Consider the following 23805-nt stretch of genomic DNA (forward strand, 5'->3'; position numbering starts at 1 on the left):
TGTGACAGTCACCCCAGGGAGCTATCAGCATCCCGCCTCCACCGCCAGGCCTGGGCATGACTCCGGCAGCTTTGCATCTTATGCGAAATGCCAGGCTGTGACACATAGACCTCTCACCATGAGTAAAATACACCTAGGGTGGTGGGGGTTTCAGTGCTCTGACACTGGGGTCACCTTTGCTAACTCTATGGGTGGGAGTCGCACACTCAGGGAGACCCAGGACCACGTGATATGCTAAGCGCTGCTCTGAGCTACTGCCCTTCACTCCTTCTCATTCACAGGCAAGTCCTCTGCCCACCCCGCCCCCGCTGCCCCCTCCTTTACCGTTTACTTCTCCACCTCACCCTTGACAACAACACCAGCTCCTAGGTCCCGCCCACCTGGCCCTCTGCCTTGGGGCCCACATATTGTGCCAGGACCCGGGGTAAAGTCCCAGGCAAGCTGCCTTCAGGGCTCTCCCTGTTCCCCTGGTGAACACAGGCTCTTGGAACCCCAAGAAGTTCCATATTTGAAAACATGTGGAGTCTCTCTACTACCCTCTCCCCCACCCCGCCCCATTTCAGAGTGCAGTTAAGCCCAAAGCAAGCCCTCCTCACCCCACAGGGGAGGCCCTGGTTGCCCGGCAACCAGCAGGGCTCCTCCCAGGGCTTGCCTGGGATGGCCCGTTGCCTGGCAACCAAGCAGCAAAGTCCCTTGAGCCCAGCCAGACCACACAGCTGGGCCCAGCCTTGGCTGACTTCTCTCTGCCTAGGGAACCCCCGGGACCTTGTTCTTATTCCCCAAGATCAAGGCGGCAATTGCCTCTGTCCACAATGAATGTCGTCCTCTCCAGGTGAGCAGCCTGCGCTGCTGGGAGGGAATTGCTGGCGGGATCGCGCGCCCGGCTATCCCTTCTAGGTGGAGGGAGGATAGAGCTCGGACCACAGAGGTTTCCAGGATCCAATCTGCCTGCCTCGCCTTTGCTGCCTGGAGACCTGGTACAGCCACTCACGGGTCTGTTCTCTGCTTCCCACTCGTGCCTCCTAGAAAGCCCCTGACAGCTCAGGTCCCAGACCTCGCCCTTGGGTGCCCTGCCCAATGCTCTGCCTCATGCCCCAGGCTCACTGTCATCTGCCCTCTCTGATTGACTTTGAGACTCCCTATGGCTCAGAGGCCGGGTGCCCTGAATGCACCTAGGGTACTTCTTACAAGTTGGCTTCCCAGTCTCACCCCAAGGGGCCTGCTTCCCAGAGCCTGGAACCTGCATGTCTAACCTGTGTGTGAGTGATGCTGACTTGGGGTCCGGCCTGCTGTGTGCCCTTGGACAGAACGCTTTGCCTCTCTGGAACTCAGTTTACTTGATTTAAAAGCAATGTCTTCTAGGGGAGTGTGACCAGAGCGTTTGTAAACTACAAAGTTAAGGCTCATTAGGAGATGGTGTTCCTCACAGGTCTAGGGGATCCAGGAGGGGCTCGTGTTCTAGAAAGTCAGAGCTGCAAAGGACAGCAACAGCCTGGGACTGGAAGGAGGGATGTGGGGGGAGCCTAAGGAGGCGGACACCGCAGCAGGCCCCTGAACTCTAGGAAGGCTGAGTCCCTGTGTTATCACTGAGCCCAGGTGTGGGTAGGTTACACGGAAGGGGACAGGGACAGACAGGGATGGGTCATGGGAGAGGTGGCATGAGCCCTGTAGGTGTGTCAGGGAGGGCAAGGGTGTGGAGTGTAGTGGTTGGCAGTCTGCAAGGAGCTCAGGGCTGGTGGGGCGGGAGGAGGGACCAACCAGGAAGAATGGGAGTGCGAGGGCCCAAATACTCTCCAGGTAGCTTGGTGGGGACATGGCACCGTGTATGTCACACCTGAGCATGCCGCACCCAGTGGGAGTCATCACGGCTGTCTACAGCGATGCCTCCCTATTGGAGCACCCCTGGTACCAAATGGACTGTAAGGAACAAGAGACTGGGAAGGAGAGAGGGTGTGTAAAACAGTCCTCTTAAAAATAAGTTGTGTATTTGTGTGTCTATAACATGTATGTGGCTGGCTGTGTGTGTCTGTGCACACTTGTGCAGAGCCCAGAGGAGGACGCTTGGTGTCTGTCACTCTCCACCTTATTCCCTTGAGACAGAGTCTCTCACTGAACCAGGTACTAGGCTGGCAGAGAGCAAATCAGTCATCCTCCTGTCTCCACACCCCATAATACTACAGTTACATACAAGTGCATGAGGTGTCACTCTTGACTTTTTTTGAGAAAGAGAGATGAGAAAGAGAGAGGGGGGGAAGGAGGAGGGGGAGAGAGAGAGAGAGAGAGAGAGAGAGAGCTGGAGAGATGGCTCAGTGGTTAAGAGCATTGCCTGCTCTTCCAAAGGTCCTGAGTTCAATTCCCGGCAACCACATGGTGGCTCACAACCATTTGTAATGAAGTCTGGTGCCCTCTTCTGGCCTGCAGATATACACAACAGAATATTATACACAATAAATATTTAAGAGAGAGAGAGAGAGAGAGAGAGAGAGAGAGAGAGAGAGAGAGAGAGAGAAGAGAGAATAATGTGTGCATGTTTTGTTTTTGAGACAGTTTCTCTGTGTAGTCCTGGCTGTTCTGAAACTCTCTATGGAGGCCAGGCTGACCTCAGACTCACAGAGATTTGCCTCCCCAGTGCTGGATGCCTCCCCAGTGCTGGATGCATGACCATGCCAGTTATGTGTGTATACAGGTGTGGATTTGTGCACATGAGAGTAGGTGCCCATGGAGGCCAGCAGAGGGCATCAGATCCCCTAGAGCTGAAGTTATAGGTGGTTATGACCTGGGTTTTTCTATAAGCATTAGGCATGCTTAACCACTGAGCCATCTCTCTAGCCCCTCCCCACAATTTAACTGGGGATCTGGACTTAGGTCTTTGGTAGTTTTTTTTTTTTTTAACCCACTAAACCATTTTTCCAGGCCTCAAACTATCTTTTAGTCTCAAATAGATTCCCCCAAAGGTCACTCATTGAACCCAAAGCTTCTCAAAAGGGAGGAAGAGTGGACAGCATGGGGAGGGCCCATGGGAGTGGAGAGGGTTGGAGGAGCAGCCTCTGCAGTTGAGACAGTGGAATGTACGAGAGTGTGGGGTGCTGCACTCCTTCTCAGGCCCCAGGGACAGAGGCCCCACCTGAGTCCCATCTACTGCTGCTGGGTCATGGGGCACAGGCAGGTCTTGTCTTCTGCCTCAATGGCCCAAGGATTATTACTTAGAACTGCCCAGGGACCAGGTGCTTGGGGATCAGGTGCTTGGGTGGTGCCTGCCACACTGGAGAGGTGGGTACAGTGACTCCAGGGACTGTGACCTTGTCTGCACTTGGTGTCCTCACCCCCACCCAGGGACAGTCAGGTGAAGGCCATGGAGAACACTGTGACCAACGCTGAGAGGTATTTCGGTCAGTTCTGTTCGCTGCTGGCCTCCTACACGCGCAAGACAGCCCGGCTGCGTGACAAGGCCGACCAGCTGGTGAAGCAGCTCATGGATTTTGCCAACACTGAGAACCCGGAGCTTCGGGCTACCATGCGAGACTTTGCCGAGGACCTGGCCAAAGTGCAGGATTACCGGCAGGCAGAGGTGAGCATGGCAGCCAGGGTCAGAAGTGAGAGCTGGAACATTCTCTCCCCTCAGGATCACACTGGTGACAGGGTGGAGAGCTAGAAAGCTTCAGTGTGATGGACAAGGACCATTCCAGTCAAGGGGACCTGGAAGCCTATCGGGGGCCCCATGAGGGCCATAGATTCCTGGATGTAGGGAGAAGATGAAGGAGAGGCAGTGGAGTGATGTCTTTTCAGAAACATCCTGTGTGGTTGGCAGAGAGGAAGATGCAACGCTGCGGCTGAACATTACAGAGGGGTCCACATAGCACAGGCTGGGTGACAGACAGCTCTTGATACACCCACAGATAGCCCAGCAGGTGCACGCTCTTGGGATACAGGGTAACTGTAGTTGAAAGAGGCTGTTGTGCTTCTCCGATGGTACATGGGGATGCCCCATGGTCACTGGGTGGCTGCCTATGCCCACTGTCCTCTTGGAGGGGACAAGATCACTCTGCAGTCTAGTCTGGCCTGGAACTCAAGGCCAGCCTCCTGCCTTAGCCTCCTATGTGCCAGGGTTACGGGTGTGAGGCACCCTTCCCTTCTCTAACCAGTGGGAAAATGGAAGCTTCTAGCTCCGTGCTGGGCAACTGAGTGCCAGCCAGCATCCCCATCCAGCTGCAAGCCTCTGGCTTCCTCCCTGCCTTCCATGCTGAGAGCTGGCCCTAAACCTAAGAAAGAGCTTACACAGCCACCCAAGAAGGACATTATGTTCTTAAAGCATTTGGACATTAAAGGGGCAAAGAAAGGAATTGTAATTGAACTTTCTGAAAGGAAGGGGTCAGTCTGTCCCTTTCATGACCCTTTACCATGACACTGTCCCTCTCAAGGGTCCAGGGCACTGGAAAAGAATGGCCTAGTGGCGCTCCAGTCACTCCTGTTCATTTGGCACGTCTGATCCCCAAGATGCTAGGAGCCATGACAGGAAGACAGACCTCTCTGACTTGCCCAGATACTGGCCCTCCGCAGGCCTTGACCCGGGACTCTCTGCTGCTGGTGAAGCCTCAAGACCCAGAGCAGCACCACCTCAGGGTCCTGTGGGCACTGTGGGTGTATTAGCTTGTCATTGCTTCACTCAATCACCCGACAGAATGACCAAAGGTGGGAAGGGTTTTGTAACAGGAGGGGGCCTTGCTTGTTGGGATTTCTGTCCTGTCCTGTTCCCACAGCCATTTAGCCCCAAAGAATCACACAGAAGTCTACATTAAATATAAAGTGATTGGCCCATTAGCTCAGGCTTCTTATTAGCTCTTGTAGTTTATATTAACCCATTATTCTTATCTATGTTAGCCACATGGCTCAGTACCTTTTTCAGTGGGTCAGGTCACATCCTGCTTCTTCAGTGGTCTGGGCAGGACTGGGAGGAGTCAGCTTTCTTCTTCCCAGAATTCTCCTGTTCTCATTTCTCCACCTCTACTTCCTGTCTGGCTACTGGCCAATCAGCATTTATTTAAATGTAATTAACAGAATACAGAATTGCCCCCCACCAGGGTTTATTCTGGCACTTGTGACGGGGAAGTCATGGTGGTTATGATGAGGCAATTAGTCACAACAAGTTCTGTGCCTGCTGTTATCCTCCCAGGCTCTGCAAGGGTCCCACTAACCTGCTGAGATAGTCTGGGCCACAGTCACTGTCCCAGCACATAGCTGGGGATGCCGGCTTAGTGGGAAAAAGCTCATGGCAGGGCCAGGCCAGGCCCTCGCCATTCCTGGGGGTGCAGGTAGCTGGTCATAGAGCTGTCTTCTCTGTTTTTCTTACTCTGTCCCATGTGCTCTGCAGGTTGAGAGGCTGGAGGCCAAGGTCATCAGCCCTCTGAAGCTCTATGGAGCCCAGATAAAGCAGACCCAGGTGAGCTGGGTGCACTTCAAGGTGTGCAGGAGTGGGGCCTGGCCCCTTGAGATCCCTAGAAAACGGCCCTCTTTTTCTGTGTAGGCAGATATCAAGAAATGTAAACGTGTCCAAAATAATGAGATCAAGCAACTGGAAAAGCTGGAGAAATTAAGGCAGAAGTCACCCTCAGATCGACAAATGATTGTATCCTTCCTCCTGCTAGGCAGGGTGGCCATTCCACACAGTGCACTGGAGGGATTGGGGACCTGGGGCTGCCAAGGGGGTACTGTAGTCAGAGACTGCTTGTTCATTTCCTGGCTACCCAGACCTGAAATAATCACACAGAAACTAATTACAACACATCTTGGCTGTTGCCTGTGGTTTCTCTCCTGCCTGGTTCCCACAGTCGCTAGGTTCCAAAGAAACCACACAGAGAGCCTGCATTAGTTATAAACTGATTGGCCCATTAGCTCAGGCTTCTTATCAGCTCTTACAACTTATAATAACCCATTATTCTTATCTATGTTAGCCACGTGGCTTGGTACCTTCTTCAGTGTCTGGGCAGGACTGCGGATGGAGCTTCTTGCTTCCCAGAATTCTCCTGTTCTCATTCCCCCACCTCTACTTCCTGTCTGGTTATCTTGCCTATACTTCCTGCCTGGATACTGGCCAATCAGCATTTATTTAGAACATAATTGACAGAATACAGAATTGTCTCACACCACTTGCCCAACAACTTAGATTTCTTATTAACCAACTCTTACATCTTAAATTAACTCACTCCTATTATTTTATATTTTACCACAAGGCTCATGACTTACTGGTAAGATTTCAGGACATCTGTCTCCTTCGGTAGCTATATGGCCTCTCTTTGCCTCTCTGCCTACTTTCTCTCTAAATCTCTGTTTGGATTTCCCACCTGGCTTTATTCTGCACTGCCATAGGCCCAAAGCAGCTTCTCTATTAACCAATGGTATTAAAACATACTCATAGCGTACAGAGGGGAATCCCACATCAGGGCACCTACCTAACCTGCAGGCCACCTAGCTTCATCTGAAACCTTAACAGCCCTCCTCAGTCCCAGGTGAGTATGTGCGTTACATTTGCACCTGGGCAGGCAGCGTCTCCACATCTTATACAGGTAACAAAGACTTCATGGAAGGGTGGGTGAGACTTAACCAGTGAGGCCAGTGCCCACGGGGCTCAGCACAGCAAGGTGAGGCAAAGGGGAGGGTGGTTGCTGAGGGTCAGGAGGTCTGGGCTCTGTCAAGCAAGCCACCCAGTCATGGGGTCACCTGCATCCTGATCACAAGGTAACCACTGCCAGCTCCAGCCCTACTACCCAAGCAAACTCAGGCAAGCTTGGGTATGAATGCCAATCTCAGTGAGATGGCACCAGCCTGCCTGTGAGCTGGTGCAGGACTCTAGAGGGCTAGTCATCTCTGTCCTGCTTGTCACTGTGAAAGCAGCCTCATTCAGAGTGGCCCTTCAGGGACCTAAGTCATATTTTCTCTTTGACCTTGTAGGAGGGTGTCACCATGACAGACAGTCACTGTCTCTGTCTCTGTCTCTGTCTCTCTCTCTTCTCCTAGATCAGGAGTTAGAATCCACCGAGGAGCTCTCTGGCCTCATCATGAGTAGGCAGGCTCTGCCTCTGGGAACCTAGGGTATTGGCCCCACCTCTTTCAGCATCTAGGCCACAGTCTCACTGGGCCCCTCAGTCCTTGTCCCCTCCCCACACCTTTCCTGTGCAGTCACACCTTCCCCGAGTTCCCCTCTAGCTCACTCCTGGGATTTATCAGAGAATTCGGGATCACTACACACCTCAGGTCAGGTAAATCAGCAGCCCACAGGCCACTGCGGCCTAGTGTGCCCTTTACCATGTCTGGTGACCTGTGCACAGGACACAGGGTTTAGGAGGTGGACATCTCTAGATGTCCATTCTATAACATGGGGAGCACCACACCTGAAGACCATGTCTGGTGACCTGTACACAGGACACAGGGTTTAGGAGGTGGACATCTCTAGATGTCCACTCTATAACATGGGGAGCACCACATCTGAAGTGAGGGGCTCAAGCATGGCTTTCAGCCTAGAGCAAGCACCTGACTTGTATCCCAGGTCCTGCCAGTTCTCCTACCCCCTGGTCACCCATCTGTTTAGATCCCTGCTCCCTTCCCTTACTGGGGACCAGATCCTAGCTCCATTTCACAAACACGGAAGCGCCATTGAGTAACGCTCAGACGAGCAAGTGCCTGTCTTGGAATGACGGTTGTTGCTGTCAGTGCTGGAGCTGACTGTGAGGATCTCCAGTCCCCCACATGCCGAATATGGGCTCCCCTGTGGAGTGGCTTCCACCTTTTACCATCCAATTCTCCCAACTTTGCAAGAATAACTGCCTCCCGACTGGCAAGAAAATTTGAGCCCAGAGAAGTTAAGTGACTTGTCTGAGGTCACACAGCTAAACAGCAGGTCTGTCCAGCCCCAGCGAACACCCTTTCACCATGTCTGTCTGACTATTCCTTCAATGACCCAGTTAACAAGAGACCACCCAAGGTGGGAGAAAGTGCCCCACAGGAGATGGTAGGACTGAGAACGACCCAGAATAGTATCTCGGGGCCAGGCTCACCCTGTGACACTTTCTACTCCTGTGTCCCTGAGCCCAGGCGGAGACCAGTGCACAGAGGGCCTCTGTGGACACCAACCGCTCTACCCATCACCTGGCAGAGACAGTGGATGCCTTCCAGGAGCAGAAGCTGAAGGACCTCCGGGTAGGCAGTGGCAGCCTTGTGTGAGCGTGTGCACGCATGTGAACAGGTGTGAATTCCCGTGTTTGAGAGTAGGCTCACACGTACTGTGTGACAGCACAGCCCTCAGAGGCCAGGGCTCTGGGGAGAGTTGATCCTAGCTGCAGTGGCAGCCTGTCTGCTCAGGGTGGGCTGGCCTCACCCAGCCGTTCAGTGCTCTTGACACAGCTCTCGACTGGGAGAATACTGAGGCACAGCTCTGTCCCCATTGTCCCCTCCTGAGCTTGCTCTTCTTTCCCAAGTGTGTCCACCTAGCTCCCCCTTGAAGCTCTAAAAGCCCTTTTAGGAAGCAGCCATGTTGGGGTGCTGTGAGGCAGGGAGGGTCTCCTTTATCTCCACCAGAACCCCCACCCGCTCAGCATCATGGGATACTAGGTCAAGTCCCACTTGCTCTCACAGGACTAACTGACCACAGATGTCCTTGTCCGCCCTGCCCTCCAATCCTCTCTTTTCCACCCTTAAACCTCAGGAACCTCTTGACAGACAGTTCTGATCTGTTAGTCTTGGCATTCACACCCTTGGCTCATCTTGTCTCAAGGTCAACCTCCACCCAAAGCTAAGGCTCATGTTCCTTCCTACCCCAGGGACTTAGCACATGCTGTGTCCTGGGTCAGGTCTCTGTCTTGGGTTTACCCCTTTTACCTCTGGGGTACAGAAGATCAGCTAGACCCCCAGACCATCCATCAGGGCCCGGGCAGTTGCGGGTAATTGGGAAGTATTTGTGGAGTGAATGAGTGAGTATATAAATGAATGAAGCCAGGAACTGGTGTCTCGATTAGGAGGTTTTCCAAAAGTGGGCACTGTTAATGGGGTGTGAAAGGAACTTGGCACCAGTGGGGTCTTCTTGCCTCTAGGTAGAGAGCTGTCCCCCCATTTTAAAAAGACTCAGGGATGTTGCTCGGCATCCACAGTGTGACCCTGTGTGGCGCTGCTACCCTGACCAGGCTTCTCTCTCGCAGAGAATCTTCTCTGACTTTGTGACCATCGAGATGGTCTTCCACGCAAAGGCAGTGGAGGTGTATTCCAGTGCTTTCAGGACCCTGGAGAGCTACGACCTGGAGCGAGACCTGCAGGTAGGTCCCCAGGCTTGACTGTGCTTTTGTGGGTTTCTATCTAGCCTGAGGGCTTGCTCTGATGAGCTACTTCAAACAGCTGGTCGGGATGCCACCCCGTCGTGAACTCTTCTCCTGGTCACCTGGAATGTCACCTACTCAGCATCACAGGACTGTTTAGTACTGGAGACAGCTGGGACAAAAGCTTTCTGTGGCTGGCACTCAGCTCTCGGCTCCAAGCGCTGACTGTCCCCAGGCGTGCTGATTAGATTTGCAGCAAGCTTTATCTGCAGAGCTCGGGTCCCTGAACCAACGCTGTGAGCCAATCATCTGTCTCTGTATCTTGTGGCTTTGGGTCACAGTCTGGAGCCGGGCTATTTCAAAGACGTTTCTGTGTGGGCAGATGTTGATGGAAGGTAGCTGTTCTCTGGACACAGGGAAAGGGTAAAGGTGCCTTAGGAGGCAGTGTGGGGGTCCAGTGGGTGTGGAGCTTGGTGACTGAGCCTCACACCTACCCCAGGTTCCCTGTGGTGGATGGTTTCCACCAACCAGCAGCCTGAGACACGGGGTCAAGAGGAAGTCACTCTGTGTGCTCCTGCCAGGATGGTACAGGTGACCCGCTAAGGCTGCCACTCAAGAACAGAATGGGAGATGGAAGATCCATCAAAGGGTTTTTACATAAGCTTTAAAACCACACAGAAGACTACAGAAGAACCCCAGGTTCCCCAAAGCTTCATTCATCTTTAAGGCCCATGATAGCCTCAATCATGATCCTCCTGTCTCGGCCTCCTCAGGGCTAGGATTACAGGCATGTGGCCCGAGTCCCAGCTCTACAATATTCTTTCAGGGGTGGAGAGCAATGTCTAACCAGTGCTTTCCCTGTGTTACCTGGTGCCTTTGGCCTCAGTTTGCCCATCTGTTTGATGGGATTAGAGCACCCCCTCAGGGGGCTGCTGTAGGGTCTATAAAATAGCAAATAGGAAGTGCCCAGAGAGGCTTCATAGCTTCCTATCTTTGCTTCCTACTCTACTCCTGTGCTTTCAAGCTGGATCCATTCACCCTGGTCTTTCCTTGGCAGGACTTCAGAGCCAAGATGCATGGAATTTATGGCCATGGTGAAGCTCGGCCACCCACAGACACCAGCCCCTCTCAATCTGTCCCTTGGCCTCTTGCCAGCCAGGTGAGCACTTACATATCATGGGAGTCAATCCAGGACAAAGTGAAGAAACCAGGAGAACGGATGGATGGCTGACAGCTGGCGCAGTGGGAACACTGCTGGGTGGGACTGTTCGTGTCCGCCTGCGTGGGCCACCACCCCAGAGGTCTGGCGTGACAGGGTCTGACCGGATCCCACCTGGGCCAGATTCAGAACTTCTCAGACGTTAGGAATAAGGCACACACAGCAAATGTCATCTGACGGTTCAGGAATGGCTCCCTGTCACCAGCCTTAGGCCAACAACCTCGGGGAGATTGGCAGGGTCTGCAAGAAGGAAGTGGACAGGGCAGGAATGGTCCTAGAGTCACAATGAAGAGAGGTGGCCACTGTGAAGGTGGTGACCACTGTGAGGGGGTGGACACTGTGAGGGGGTGGACACTGTGAGGGGGTGGACACTGTGAGGGAGGGGGACACTGTGAGGGGGTGGACACTGTGAGGGGGTGGACACTGCTAAGGGTTGTCACTGAGCTTCACGAAGGTCTTTTCTAAGCACAGTGAAGAGACTGGGCTTTCCCCAGTGCACTCTCCGTGGCCGGTAGTCATGCCCTCTCTTGGTCTCACCTACTACATGGCTCATGGCCATAGTCACTCCTTATAGTGGTACAGAAGAGTCACCTGTCCAGCTCCTCGTCACCACCACTCCTGGTTTGGATGCTGCTGCTGTGACTTTTCTTTCTGCCATTCAGAGCGTTCAGAGCACCGTGGCACACCAGGGAAAAGACGAGGAGGAGAGCGAGGCAGACTCTGTGGAGGAGATCCCCCTGGAGGACCTCAAGGGACAGCAGCACGGACACCGTGACTAGGAAGAGGATGCAGCAGCAGGTGGAAGGCCTAGGCTGGCCTGGACCCTGGTGGGCTCTGCTTGTGTCCTCAGGTCAGGGATCCCTGGAGCCTCACTTCCCTTATCGGCACAGCAGGCTGCTCTGCGGACTCCTACTCCTGGTGTCAGTGAGAGACATGTGACTCTTGGTTGCATCCTTGTTTTGCCTGTTTCCTGCCTTCATCTGGGGACAGGAGTCTCCACACTTGTGTTAATGCTAAGGCGTGGTGGATTAGTTTTGGGGGTCTTCCCGGTCAAGTACCACCAACGGGGAGGCTAAAGCAGCAGAAGAATAGACCGCCCTGCCCAGAAGCTGCCATCCACATCAGGTGTTGGAGGGCTAGCTCCTCCAGAGCAGGAAGGTACGGGCAGCCTAGGCCTCTGTCCAGCTTCTGGCTCGTGCAGCCTGTTCCTGTGGCCACGGTGTTCTCCCTAAGTGCACCAAAGTCTGTGCCCAAATGCCCCTTTCTGTAAGCTCAGGGCCCCTGCGGTGGTAGCCTTCCAACCCCTCCACAAGGACCATTTTCAGGCTCTGCACCCCAGGACTTAACTCTTCAATACACGGGCTTTGCAGATAGGCACAAATCTCAGCCATTACACAGACATGGCATGATCTATACAATGGCCATGGGGCCATAAACACACAGAGGTCCACAGTGAGGGTAGGTAGAGGGTGGGTGGGCACCTCCAGGAGCATGTGTGAGGTGATCCCTGGGCACACTCTTCAGGGGATCTGTTCCCTAGGAAGATGAGGCCACCATGAACGTGATAGGTCCTAGACTTGGATCAATGAACTCTTGGGTGAAAGGGTATCCCTGTCCTTTACCACTCTGTCCACAGACAACTTGGGTGAGCACAGGCTTGATCACCCCCTGGCATCAGGGTGCCCCCGACCCTGCCTCCTCTCTGAGCCAAAGCACTCGCTCCTGGGATACCCCAATTTGGCCCCATATGACAGGTGGTGATCAGGTACCCCACATGTCCAAGTAGCAGGCCACACTGTCCTCAGGCAAACTCTAGCCCAGCTTCTGAGTCTAGACGGGGGGTGGGGCTATCTATTTCTGCAAAGCCCGTGATGTGACTATGTATTGCGTGAGGTCCTCACAGATATGTGAAAACAAGTTAATATGACTTCTTTTTCAAAGGTAATTTATTTCAGTTTTCACCTCCTGACAAGTCAAGGTACTATATATATGGATAGGTACACTTTTTTTTTTCTTCACAGGAAACAGCCCTGCCTGAGATCCTCAACCTCATAACTTTCTCAACCTTAATTTTAGAACATGACCTGGCAGGGCACCAAGTTGTGTAACTAACATATAAAAGACAGCATCACTGGGGGGCTTCTGGAAAAAAAATGGGTATGGAACCCTAAAGAGAGAACAGACCGCGCAGGCGGAGTCCCCACAGAAACTGCACTGGGAACCAGGTAGGGCAAGGCAGCCGACGGTCCAGGTCCTCACATATGCTCTATGGAGATACATGGCTGCTGTCTGAGACTAGTATCTCCCAACAGTCAAATGTCCAACTCATCCCTCTCAGGGATCCCCATTCTGAATGAAGTGACGGTCTCAGGCTACTGACCAGCGTTTTTCTCCCCAGCTGACACTATGCTAGCGCCTCTTGCAAGCATGGCAGTGAACCAACCTTTTCCCCCAGGCAGGGTGTCTTTCCTCCTTTTCATGAACACAACCATCATCTAGGAGTAAGGCCCAGCCTCAGCTCAGGGACCAAGCCAAGGCATTCCATGGGCAGGGGTTCTTTCTGGATAAAGTTCTGTCTCTGAAGTTGAGCACAACTTGTAGCTGGGCTCATGCCACTTCCTGTCAAAACCTGGAGTCTACAGTGAAGCTGGTCCCCCAAAGCACCAACTTCCCAAGGAGCCCCATGAACACAGCCCAACTTGGAGTGGTGCTCTCAGCTCTGTGCCCATCTGTTCTTCAAAGCTCAGACCAACTACCAGAAGGACATTGACATAAGCTTCCCTGTCACTCTGCGCAGGGCAAACTGGCCCACATCACTCCCTGGACCCCATCCCTTTCCAGGAGCAGGTGGTACACTGACCCAGAGTCTCCAGGGGAACTGCAGAATGAAGACCCCGCAGGAGCCTGCCATGGAAGGCAGCCCTAGTAGGGGTATGTTCACCACATGTAAGCAGTCTGGAAAAGACCGGTCCACTCATTTTCTTACCTAACAGTATACTCCTGTCCCGTCCCTGATGGAGTGGAGCGCAGGAACCCAGCTGCAAGAGGCCTGTCCAGTCAATGAGGCCCATTCCGTGGGCATCTACCGGCAGCTTCTCAAGTTAAACAAGCCTGAGACTGTGGCTGTGAGGACGGATCTGAAGGACAGACGGGTTAGGCAGCTCAGCCCTTAGAAGGGCTCTGCAGAGCTGGCTGACTTGGAAGATGGGAGGATTGGGGGCAGGAGGCTGGAACACAGGAACCTCTGCGGAGGAAGGTTCTCTTACTGTTTCCCTGAGGCTGTGAGGTCAGGTCCACCTAGAGGTGGCCCTTCCTACGTGTCCCATACAAGAATCCTCTAGTTTTAGAGTCTTCTGGCTGTCCGACTGCAGTCTGGGAACCGGGATAAAGCTGCTCCAGTTGTACAGGCTCAGCAGAGAAAAAACTTGTTAGTCATGTGTCCCAGGAAGGTCAAGGTCAGGTGAGACTACACCTGGGACTCCTAAGGTCATCACAATTAGACCTCCACTCTTCACATAGTTCCCAGCAGAGAAGCTTGGCTCACTCACACCAGCAACCTGGAGTGGCAGGTATTTCTAGAGTAGCAAGCTGCCCTTGGAGCCTCCTGTGTCCATGGGCCCTGCAGGGTCCCTGAGCTACAGAAACCGACAGAGCACTGACTGCTTCCTCTCAGGTGAGGGGGAACAAGGCAGGCTGTGACACCCCATCTGCATCAGGCTAAGTCTTCAGCTGGGACACTGGTTCTAAGGCTACCCTGAGTTCATGTGGCCCAAGCTGGCTTTGAACTCCCAGTGTAGCTGGGGATGACCTTGAACTCCTGATCCTCCTGCCTTTACCTCCTGAGTGAAGGATTACAGGTGTACACTAGGCCCAGCCAGGAGGACTTCCTTCCTATGTGGATGAAGCTTGAACACCAGCTTTGTTCGCGGTCTGCTTGTTGAGACACTGACCTCCTCAGCCCCTTTGTTTCTTGGACAAGAGGAAAATCATGGTGTGCCAGGTTGCACAATGCAGATCTCTCTATAGACCCGCGTGTGGCCCTGCCTGTGGCTAGACACTCAGCAGAGGCAGCCTGGAGGCTGCCACGCTCTGCCACCAACACGCACAATACCCTAACAAAGCTGACCGCAGCAGAGTCACAGTTTACCACTGACCTGTTTTCAGAACTGGGGACTTTTTTTTCTGTAAGGGTAAACACTGTCGTGAGTGACAAAGACTCACGCAGCCCTGAAGGTCACCTGCCAGGAAGGCTTGCGTGTGTTGCTAATGGGCCTGCACAGATCCGGGCCACTACCTGCCGAGACTGGAGATACTGCTTGGGATTATCCAGGTAATTTGACCTGCTTGTGAGCTCAGCAGGGCAGCCAAGGAGTGCTTGCCAGGGAGCCCAGTTCACACTTGCTTGGTGAGCCCTAGGGGAAAGCTATCACAGGAAGACAAGATACTTCATGGGCAGACTGGTGACTTCCCAGAGACACTGGCCAGAGGCTCCCAGATGTGAAACTTTACCAAGGCTAGTTATCAACATAGGGCATCTACAGGTGATGGTGGGACCACCTCCATCACCTGCATCTTTGCTCCCATCAAGGACCACCTTGTCCTCAAAGGGTTACCAAGTCCTTAGCAGTGGCCTGTGGATCTAACATGGGTCAGAATTTCCCAACTCTGTAGGGCTGGATCTGCAAGAATAAAGAGCAAGACAGATAAAACAGAAAACAAAGGCATTCTTCCTTTTCTCCTTGAAGGGTTATCTCAAAAAGTTGTTGTGGAACAGTCTCCAAGTCACTTCTAAAGACCGTGTGCTGGAACCATTGGTGCTCTTCCCCTTAAGGCTGTGCATGGCTGCACGGGGCAAGGCAGAAATCAGACAACACCATTGCTGGAGTCAAGTCTCACTGAACTCAACACAGGACTGGGAGGAGCAAGGAGAGGCCGCCATGCTTGTATAGTTGAGGAAGGCTCTAGAGAGGACAGCAGGGGTGACCCCACTTGACGTCACCTCCCTAAAGCACAGGAGCGGAGACAGGCACAGTTATGGGGTCCTAATGTTGGGGTGGGTATTCTTGCTGGCCCCAGTAATATATCCTATGTCATCAGGGGCTGACCAGACTGTCAGCATTTATTTGAATTGTTCTGTGATGAATGAACGGCCTTGGTTACCCCCAAACATCCAAGAAATGCTCGTTCAAAAGCTCGACCCATCTGCTTTTCTTTGGACATCTTAGGGAGACATTCCCCACAGGGAAAGCTTGCCTTCGGCAGCTGAGTACATGGCTGTCAGGAGAGGACTGCTGTGCTTGCAGACAGACCTTGACCAAATATGACTGAAGGCTGAGGGACAGGGAACGGTGAGGCGATGAAGAGTGACAGCAGAGCCTGCAAGGCCGAATTCAAGGTCAGTGACCAGAATGGCTGCAGCTGGCACAGAAGGAACCTAGGCTGCTGGTGGGGCGGATGGGGACAGCAGCTCTGGAGCCAGCACACCGGATGCTGTGGGTTAGACTTTGTCTGGCACATGGGTGCAGAGGAGGAAAGTCCCGTGGGTCTTTCAGAAGGAGAAGGGCATGGGCTGGAGCTAGCAGGCAACTTCACCTCCCTGTGGCCTCCTCTCAGTCAGATGGATTCTGTGCTCCAGCTCTAACCAGTTGCTCTTAGCAAGGGTGTCATCCCAGCACTGCAGACAACCTTCCCCACGCTTCCTGCACCCCATGACATATATTGTTGCTGTCTGGGAACTGAAGGATTTTTTTCTGCTATTGAAGGACAGACGGCATTGAGTGGACAGTTCACGGGTTCTGTTGACAGACTCTGGAGTCTGAGACAAGGTTGTGGCTGGCAGAAGGTTCACACCCTTAGGAAAGTGACAACCCTTGAGTTCTCTTCCAGTTCCTGTGATTTCTAGTTCCTGCCACATGCAGAAGTGACAAAGAGCAGGTAGCCAAGACCTTTCAGGAAGGCTCCACGGTCCCTCCACACAGCTATGCTCCCAGAAAGTCCTGTGGCAGGGAGTGGCAGGCTGTGACCCTCAGTGGAGGTTCTGTTCGCACCTTATAGCTGTGTGTATCCCTCCTGTACCTCCATGTCCGCATGTCCCTGGCTCTCAGCAGGAACTTTGGGACCCTAGCTAATGACCTCCTCCACCCTCTGTCTCATCTCATAAGCCTGGTGCTCAAGGATAGGTGGGGGTAGATGGTCCCTCATTTTTAGCTGTGTAACCAAAGGGACACCTTGTACATAGAGTGGGGAGCAAACACAGGCAGGGGGAGACAGGCTTCTGGAGTCTTTTAACTGCTAGTTCTAGGGCAGCCAGGAGCGGCTCTGGGTGCTGCTGGTGTCATGCAGGGTCATCACTGGGGTGACAGCTCCTGGGAGAGCGGTGTGTGCTGACCTCCTATTCTGTGGCCATTTGTTCAATGTGGTCACTTAGCAGCTTGTATTGCTCTGGAAGAGAAGACAGGATTATTCCAGAAGAGATGGTTGGTGGCCAGGAATGACTTGGCCTAATCTACACACTCAGGCCAAGTGTAGCTCGAGCCACAGTCAGTCACAGGTAGTTAGGCACTGCTCGCTAGAGCTCAGAGCTGAGCCCTTGTCAAGGAACACACACTTGGGAGAGGGCCCCAGCAGCCAACAGAAGGCTTGTTGAGCTTTAATGGCCACATGGAGGGGGAGATAACACTGAAGCTGCCTGGTGGCTGCAGATGCCCTTGTGCCTTTGCAGCGGCTCCTCCTGGCTAGGAACGAGGGCAGGGGTCTTTTACTGGTTTATCAAACAGAGGCCTAAACATAAGGCCTTGGCCCAGGAGAACACCAGCAGCAAATGGTGACACACAAACCTGCTGCAGTGCTGAGACAACACTGAGCCACAAGGCTCTCTGCTGAGGCAGAGCAATGGACTCTGGGAAGCCTCAGAGTCCCCCTATTATCCACCACCCTGCCCTGACAGTGTGATTCAGATGGCACTCTAAAAGGTACCTACTTGTGGCCAAGGTTTTGCTCTGCACAAGAGACAGATTGACAGAGCCATGTTCATTTCTGACCTGGCTGTGCCTCGTGTCACTTGCCATCCCTCACCAGAAACAACTTCCAGCTATACAGCCAGAGTATACGTTCCATGAACTGGGGAAAGAAGGTAAGCCAGGGAATCAGGTTTCCATGGCAGGTGCCCTCCTCTGGCAGGGTGAGAGGGCTTGCTCTGGCTCCCGCCTCCCCCACGATACCCCTTGCCCAGCTCACCCTCATCCAGGTTGCCAATCACAGCCTGCTTCTTCAGGAAGTCACTGCACAGCTTCTTGTTCAGGCCAAAGGCCAGCATGTTGTGGGTGAATGTACTGTAGGAGAAACACCCATGGCCATTACCCTCCTGTCAGTCCAGGAAAGGGAGCCAAGACACTGGGATCTAAGACCGGGGGATTGGCTGGAATCTGGGGCAGCAGCAGGTGAAAAGTTTACCCATACCTCTTAACTGGAATTTGCACTCCAGGATCAAGAGAAGGACCGACTAACAACCCCTGTGCCCCTGAAAAATCAGACCCGCTACACCACCCCATCCTGGTAGGTGGCCCAGGCTGGTTTCATGGCTCGGCTCTCACCCCAGTTGCCCGAAGGTGATGTTCTCATTGAACCGTAGGCTGTCATCCCGCTCCTCCTGGGTCATGTGGCACCATTTCTCCCTGTGGGCACAGGAAGGACAGGATGGGCTTCAGAATGGCTTGAGACCCTCCCTCCCCTGCTCTGTGGAGCTGGTAGTCTGGACTGGCTCTTGGACACATGGGGACCTGGCTTGGGGGTACCTTCCACCAGAGACTGCCACTTGTCTGGGGATTGCCAAACACCAGCATTTACTCCCTGCCTAAGATGAAGAACCACAAAGATAACAACACTCAGTTGTCCTGGAGACCTGGGAAGGTTCTTAGTCCTGAGGACATGGTCCACTTAACGGGTCAGGAAATTCAGAGAGTGTAGGGCCTTGCCTGGTGTCCTGTGACCATATGCGAAAGTCAGCATCTACAGGAGACCCAGGAATGGGGAGCTTGGGAATATATGACAGCCACACTTTCTGCACAGAATCACAGAGAGTCTCCACCATGACTGTTTCCCACCATGGAGGGGACAGTCACTCGACACTCTGCCTACAGGCTTCCTGGCACTGGTCTGTGACCACGTGGCCATCATGAAGCCAGCTCAAACTCTAAAGCCAATGGGGTTGTGGGCAGTCTCTAAGAAGGACAGGTGGCATGGGGTGGGTACCTGGGTAAGATTGGAGTATTCTTTTAAGCATCCACCTGCCCTGTGTAGAGGAAAGACCCAGGAGTAGGAGAGAAAAGTGCCTATACTAACACCTCTGCCACTAACACAGCAAGACTGTTGCCTGCCACCCATCACCCTGGCTTTCCCCTTCCTGGTGAGGCTCCTGGACAACCCCTAAGGGGGCACAAGCAGCCCCCTGTGTCTATGCTCACTGCCCATGTGAAGTCAGACCCTGGTACTCAGAGGACAAATACACCGCTTCCCATAGGAGGGGAGCTCATTTTGGCCCACTTCCTCCAAAGAGAAGCCTCAGGATGGATGACTCTAACTAAAGCAAAGTGGAGAGAAAGATCAGAGCACAGGGAGAGAAGTAGCATGGAGGACGGAGAGGTCAGTCGTGGAGAAGCAGAAGGAAGGAAGGGAGAGAACAAAACAAAGGGACGAAAGCCCAGGCCTGGCTCTTCCTGGCCCAGGCCACTGACTGCCACAGCTCAGCAGGGTGGAGTTCACCTACACCCTCCGCATGCTCAGGCAGCACACCTATAGAGATCCCAGAATGCACTGGAGGATGGTGCAGCTTTCCAACACTTGCACTGAGGCAGTTTAGGTACACACAGCCCTGTACCACCAGCGGCCTGCCATGTACAAATGTACACAGTAAACCACTGAGTTGTACAGCATAGCAATTCCGACCCTTCATGCCCGACCCCATAAGGAAGTGATTCTTCTTGCTGTGGGCAGGACTAAAAAAACTGAGCTGTCACCTGACTTCTGAAAGAAGAGTAGAAGGTCATGAGCAACTTGGCCTGGCTGGTGCCTTCTATCTAGTTGCTTCCTAAGAGCTCAGTTCAGGCCTCTGCAATGACCTACACATGGAACATCGATCACAATCTAAGCAGTCTCTCTCTCCGTGCATGCTTGCGTCTGTGTGTACATGCGTGCAAGCATGTGTGTGTGCGTGTGTGTTCTGCACTTGATTGGAACCTCTGGGACTAGGCGATGGAAAGGAATCTGTTAGGGGGACACTGGGAAAGATAGCTGCTGGAGGCTGGAAAACTTGAGTGACGCTAGCTACTGTCCAGGAAGCCTGTGCTGACCAGTTGGCAGCTTGGGCTCCACTGAGGTGGCTTGTGAGGCCTAGGTAGCTGGAAGCTCCTTCACCTGGATTCCGAACAGGTCGCTGAGCCAGTAGCATGGACCAGCTCAGCTGTCTGGGATGGGAGGTGGGAGTGGACTGTGACAGTGCCCATCTTCAGGCCCACGTTGTTCCTAGGAAGCTGGCTTGTCTCAGGGTTCTCTGAGAGAACATGGGGGTATGGGTCCCTGATACTGCGAGTGGGAAGTCAGGCCTGAATACTCCTCACAGCTGCTGTGAAGTCACAGTATCAAGGGGTGTCAGAGCAGAAGAGCTGTGAACCATTGCCAAGAAACATGCGTGTGCAGGCTCCAGAGAAACCCACCTGGGTTCACAGCTCTTTGTGATTGGGCACAGCTTTTACTCTAAAAATGTTGCAGAGACTTCTGGGACACATGAGTCAGACCCCTGCAGGTTCAAAGGCAGGCAGCTCCTCTTTGCTTCAAGGGACCACCCCAGCTCTTCTGATTACCCAGTGGCTGAAGGAGAGGGCAACTGTCCTTCTCTGTGACCCTAGACCAGGTAGCACGTCCCTCCAGTGGGAGTGGGAGGAGCTGCAAACAGGACAGCTTTTCCACACCCACCCTCCATTTCCACACCAGTGGGATTCCTGTGTCTGGCCCAGGTACAGAGGAGTCCATTGAGAGTGCCATGCCCCTGAGGGCTAGCAGTCTTTTGCCCATGTGTGCCTCTTGGGGTGGCTCACAGTGTCCTGTTTTCTAACTACCTTAGGGTGCTCTGACCCTGGCAAGCTCTATCTGTCTTGGGTCAGGCCCTGTCACCAGCCTACCTAGCACAGGACATGCTTCCCCAAAGACACCCTCCCCTCCTGGCAGTGGCCTTGGAAGGAACCCCAGAGCTGTAAAATGGAACGAAGTCACGTGGACACACACCTCTTCTCCTCCTGCTCTCCAGCATCCCCTCTGGAGCGGCAGCAGAAACAGGTAAACAAAGGCACATGTCAAAGTCATGCAAGATATGTGGATGGAAAAGAACAAGCAGAGAGGATTATTCTAGGTGGGAGCGGAGAGGACAGAGAGAGACAGGGAACCCAGAACAGATGGATCCCTAGGTGCTGGGAGAGCTCAGTGAGAAGCCAATGGCGTGCCTGGAGGCCGCCCAGTCTCCAGACAGAGTGGAATTCTCCCCAGGGTCTTCTAGAAGTCTAGGGCCTTGTCCACCCCATGCTCCCTCGGTTTCCCCAGGAAACAGTCCCAACAGATGATCATGGGACTTGAGGCAAACCATTTCATTTCCACTGGCCTCAGCTGCTCCTCTGAGGAAGGGCACTACCTCAAATAATCGCTTTCCAGCAGAGGAGCCTCGACCAGATGGTGCTCTGCTCATCTGCTCCCTCTCAAACACAGCAAAGACAGAGGGCCTCCCTCGTGATAGTCAATCCAAGCTCTGAGTTACTGGCTACAAAGCCCCACACTTGCGGGTCAGTAGGGCTGGCTGTGCTTCCACAGTTAGCTGCCTTGCAGCTAACTGGAGTGGGTAGCAACCTGTGCCTGCTCCCAAAGAGAGCCTCTGTGGTATTGGGGACAAGCCCTTCCCTGCTTTCCATGCCTTCTGAACAGAGTCCCAAAGGGCATCGGAGGTGCAGGACTAGCGTGGGCATGGTTGGGAAGGTCTGCTTAGGCTGCAGCTATGGGCCCATGGGGTAGTTACACTGCCAGGCCTGATTCTAACAGTGGACGGAGGGGTGGAGTGGAGGCCAGTATTCTCCCTTGGGCAGAGGTGGCATTTTCAGGAGGATCAGGCCATGTCATGCCAGAGCCCCAGAACAGAAAGCACCATGCAAGCTGAGCATCCCACCCCCAAAGCTGTGAGCACTAACCCCTCAGGCAGCTTGCAGGGCTCTGGGACACATGGGTGAAAGAACCCAACAGCAGTTCAGCCATCTTGCTGGTTCCCAAGGACTTGGGAGAGTGAGCCAAGACTTGGTCCTCTCCCAAGGCTGGAGGGGACACTCTTGGCTCATACCTGGTGGTGGGGGATCGCTTCCGCCTCTCACAGTGGACAGCATCAAAAAAGGCTGCATTCCAGAACCTCAATGTGTGCCTGCAGGATGAGACAAGCTAAAGATCTACCCAGGAGTAGGTACGTCCTCCCTACCCTCCACACCAAGAGTAACAGCTTCCCATTTTGTGTCTGGAAAGCCTGAGAGGTGAATAAAATGTTGTTCTGGCAGGGGACGGAAGAGCTGAAGAGGCCTGTGGGAGGGTGGAGCAAGCCAGCCTGCTCAGCTGCTCAGGCAGGCAGCAGTGGGCTTCCAAGGGAAAGTGGACAACTAGACCCCTTCTTGCTAAGCAGGATCTCCTCACCAACATAGGAACCCAGAAGCCACACACCACGGCAGTTATAGGAACATAGCCACGGGAACATGGAAGCTGGAAAATCAGGGGTGGCCTGTGGCCTGTGTTGCAACTGCACATGTCATTGCCACAGGCAGTTTTTACTGCTCAGCATAGCGTGAGGGAGAACAGAGACCATGTGACCGTGTCCACAAGAGTAGACCCTTTGTTACACCAGGTCCAGGTACCTAAGGGTCCAGCACAGCTACTGGGGTAATGTGGCCCCAGTGAGGCCCTCACCTCTCTGCTGAACAGTGTCTCCAGTTGGTTCAGGTCCAACCTCCCTATGCTGATCTCGCTAACCTCTACCCAGCCCCCTGCCTTGGCGGTTCCCATCGCATTTCTCAGTCACACTTCTCGCATGCCCTTGCTGGACTGTGACCTTTGAGGGAGGAGCCATGCTGATACATTCTACTACATGCTAGAGTTGCTCTTCACTGATGAGAGAATGGGAAATGGGTGGCTCCCCAGGGCTCCGCGCAACACTAAGGGCTGCCAGAACTCCTAACGGCTACTGTCTGGTCTGTTTTGTGCTAACGGCTCGTGATGTTAGCACAATGATATATTCAGAAAAGATATGACTCAAGATTTATGGCTAGAAGCTTCCAACAACCTTGTACTGGTTCTGGCAAGGGTCCCTGGCTACATCCCAACATGGCCAGGACAGGCCAAGTGTACAAGGCAGCTCTGCTTCACAGCATACTTCAAGAACTGACCTGAAAGTGTGGTGACTACCTGAATCTCTTCCTGAGGTGCCCAGGTGAAGACCCTTGCCACGAGATCTTATTTCTAGCGCTCAATGGTTAAGACCACTTACTGTTCTCCAGAGGACCAGGGTATTGATTCCCAACTCACACATGGCAGCCCACAGTCACCTGCAACTCTAGTTCTAGGGGATCTAAGGCCCACTTCTAGCTTCCAAGGGTACCAGGCACACATATGGTGCAGAGACATACATGCAAGCAATACACTCCAAATAATAATTTAGAAAGTTAAATAAAGAAATAAATGAGGCGTGTAACTCAGTGATTTCTCAGTGTATTCACTTGTGTAGTGCTCCCCACTGTCTAACCCCAGGGCACTTCTGCAGCCCCCTAAAGGAGCCCACAACAATCACTCATCGCTCTTGCCGCTTATCTACTGTGGCTCTATGTTCCCTGCGTTCTGCACAAACAGGATGAGATGACTCATAGTCTTTTGTGCCTGCCTTCAATGGCTTGAGGCGGGGGGTCACTGTGTGGTGATCTGTGTGCAGGCTTACTCTACAATTCAGGTGCAGAAAGATGACATGCCTACTCAGGCAGCTAGCCTTGCCCATCTGGGACTGCTCTGATCAGTGCACTGTAAGCTTCATACAGATTTCTGCAGAGATACATGCATGAACCCACAATGGAATGGCTAGTCACACGGCTACTTTGTTAGCCCCTGGGGAACTGTCCGGCATTCCCACAATGGCCATGCCACTGTACCTTCCCACCTCCATGGAGAGTCAGATGCCTTCTCATCCCTATTAACACGAGCTGGCAGCTGTTCTCTCACTGTGAC

The 23805-nt window shown here is 53.4% G+C and overlaps 2 protein-coding genes across 4 annotated transcripts in view; one reads left to right on the forward strand and one right to left on the reverse strand.

Moving 5' to 3' along the window:
- The first annotated feature begins 717 nt into the window (after positions 1-717).
- Positions 718-12320, forward strand: Cibar2 (CBY1 interacting BAR domain containing 2). The gene is made up of 9 exons (XM_057753441.1): positions 718-832; positions 3334-3568; positions 5369-5437; positions 5522-5623; position 5974; positions 8081-8190; positions 9186-9299; positions 10357-10458; positions 11181-12320. Exons 1-9 carry the CDS (start codon positions 813-815, stop codon positions 11295-11297), a joined length of 870 nt encoding a protein of 289 aa, XP_057609424.1. The 5' UTR covers positions 718-812; the 3' UTR covers positions 11298-12320.
- Positions 12321-12481: 161 nt separating this feature from the next.
- Kiaa0513 (KIAA0513 ortholog) overlaps positions 12482-23805 on the reverse strand; it is a 47816-nt gene continuing 36492 nt past the window's right edge. For 2 of the 3 annotated variants that reach the window (XM_057753439.1, XM_057753438.1), the window contains exons 9-13: positions 21890-21967; positions 20797-20826; positions 18111-18191; positions 17755-17849; positions 12484-16959 (exon numbers count right to left, since the gene is read on the reverse strand). In XM_057753439.1, coding sequence (XP_057609422.1) covers positions 16910-16959; positions 17755-17849; positions 18111-18191; positions 20797-20826; positions 21890-21967 — 334 coding nt within the window. In that variant the 3' untranslated portion in view covers positions 12484-16909. Of the gene's footprint in view, positions 16960-17754; positions 17850-18110; positions 18192-20796; positions 20827-21889; positions 21968-23805 lie in introns of all 3 variants that reach the window. The other variant, XM_057753440.1, reaches the window with a different exon arrangement.

The sequence above is a fragment of the Chionomys nivalis genome, chromosome 21 (assembly GCF_950005125.1).
Source record: "Chionomys nivalis chromosome 21, mChiNiv1.1, whole genome shotgun sequence".
NCBI classification, from domain to species: Eukaryota; Metazoa; Chordata; class Mammalia; order Rodentia; family Cricetidae; genus Chionomys; species Chionomys nivalis.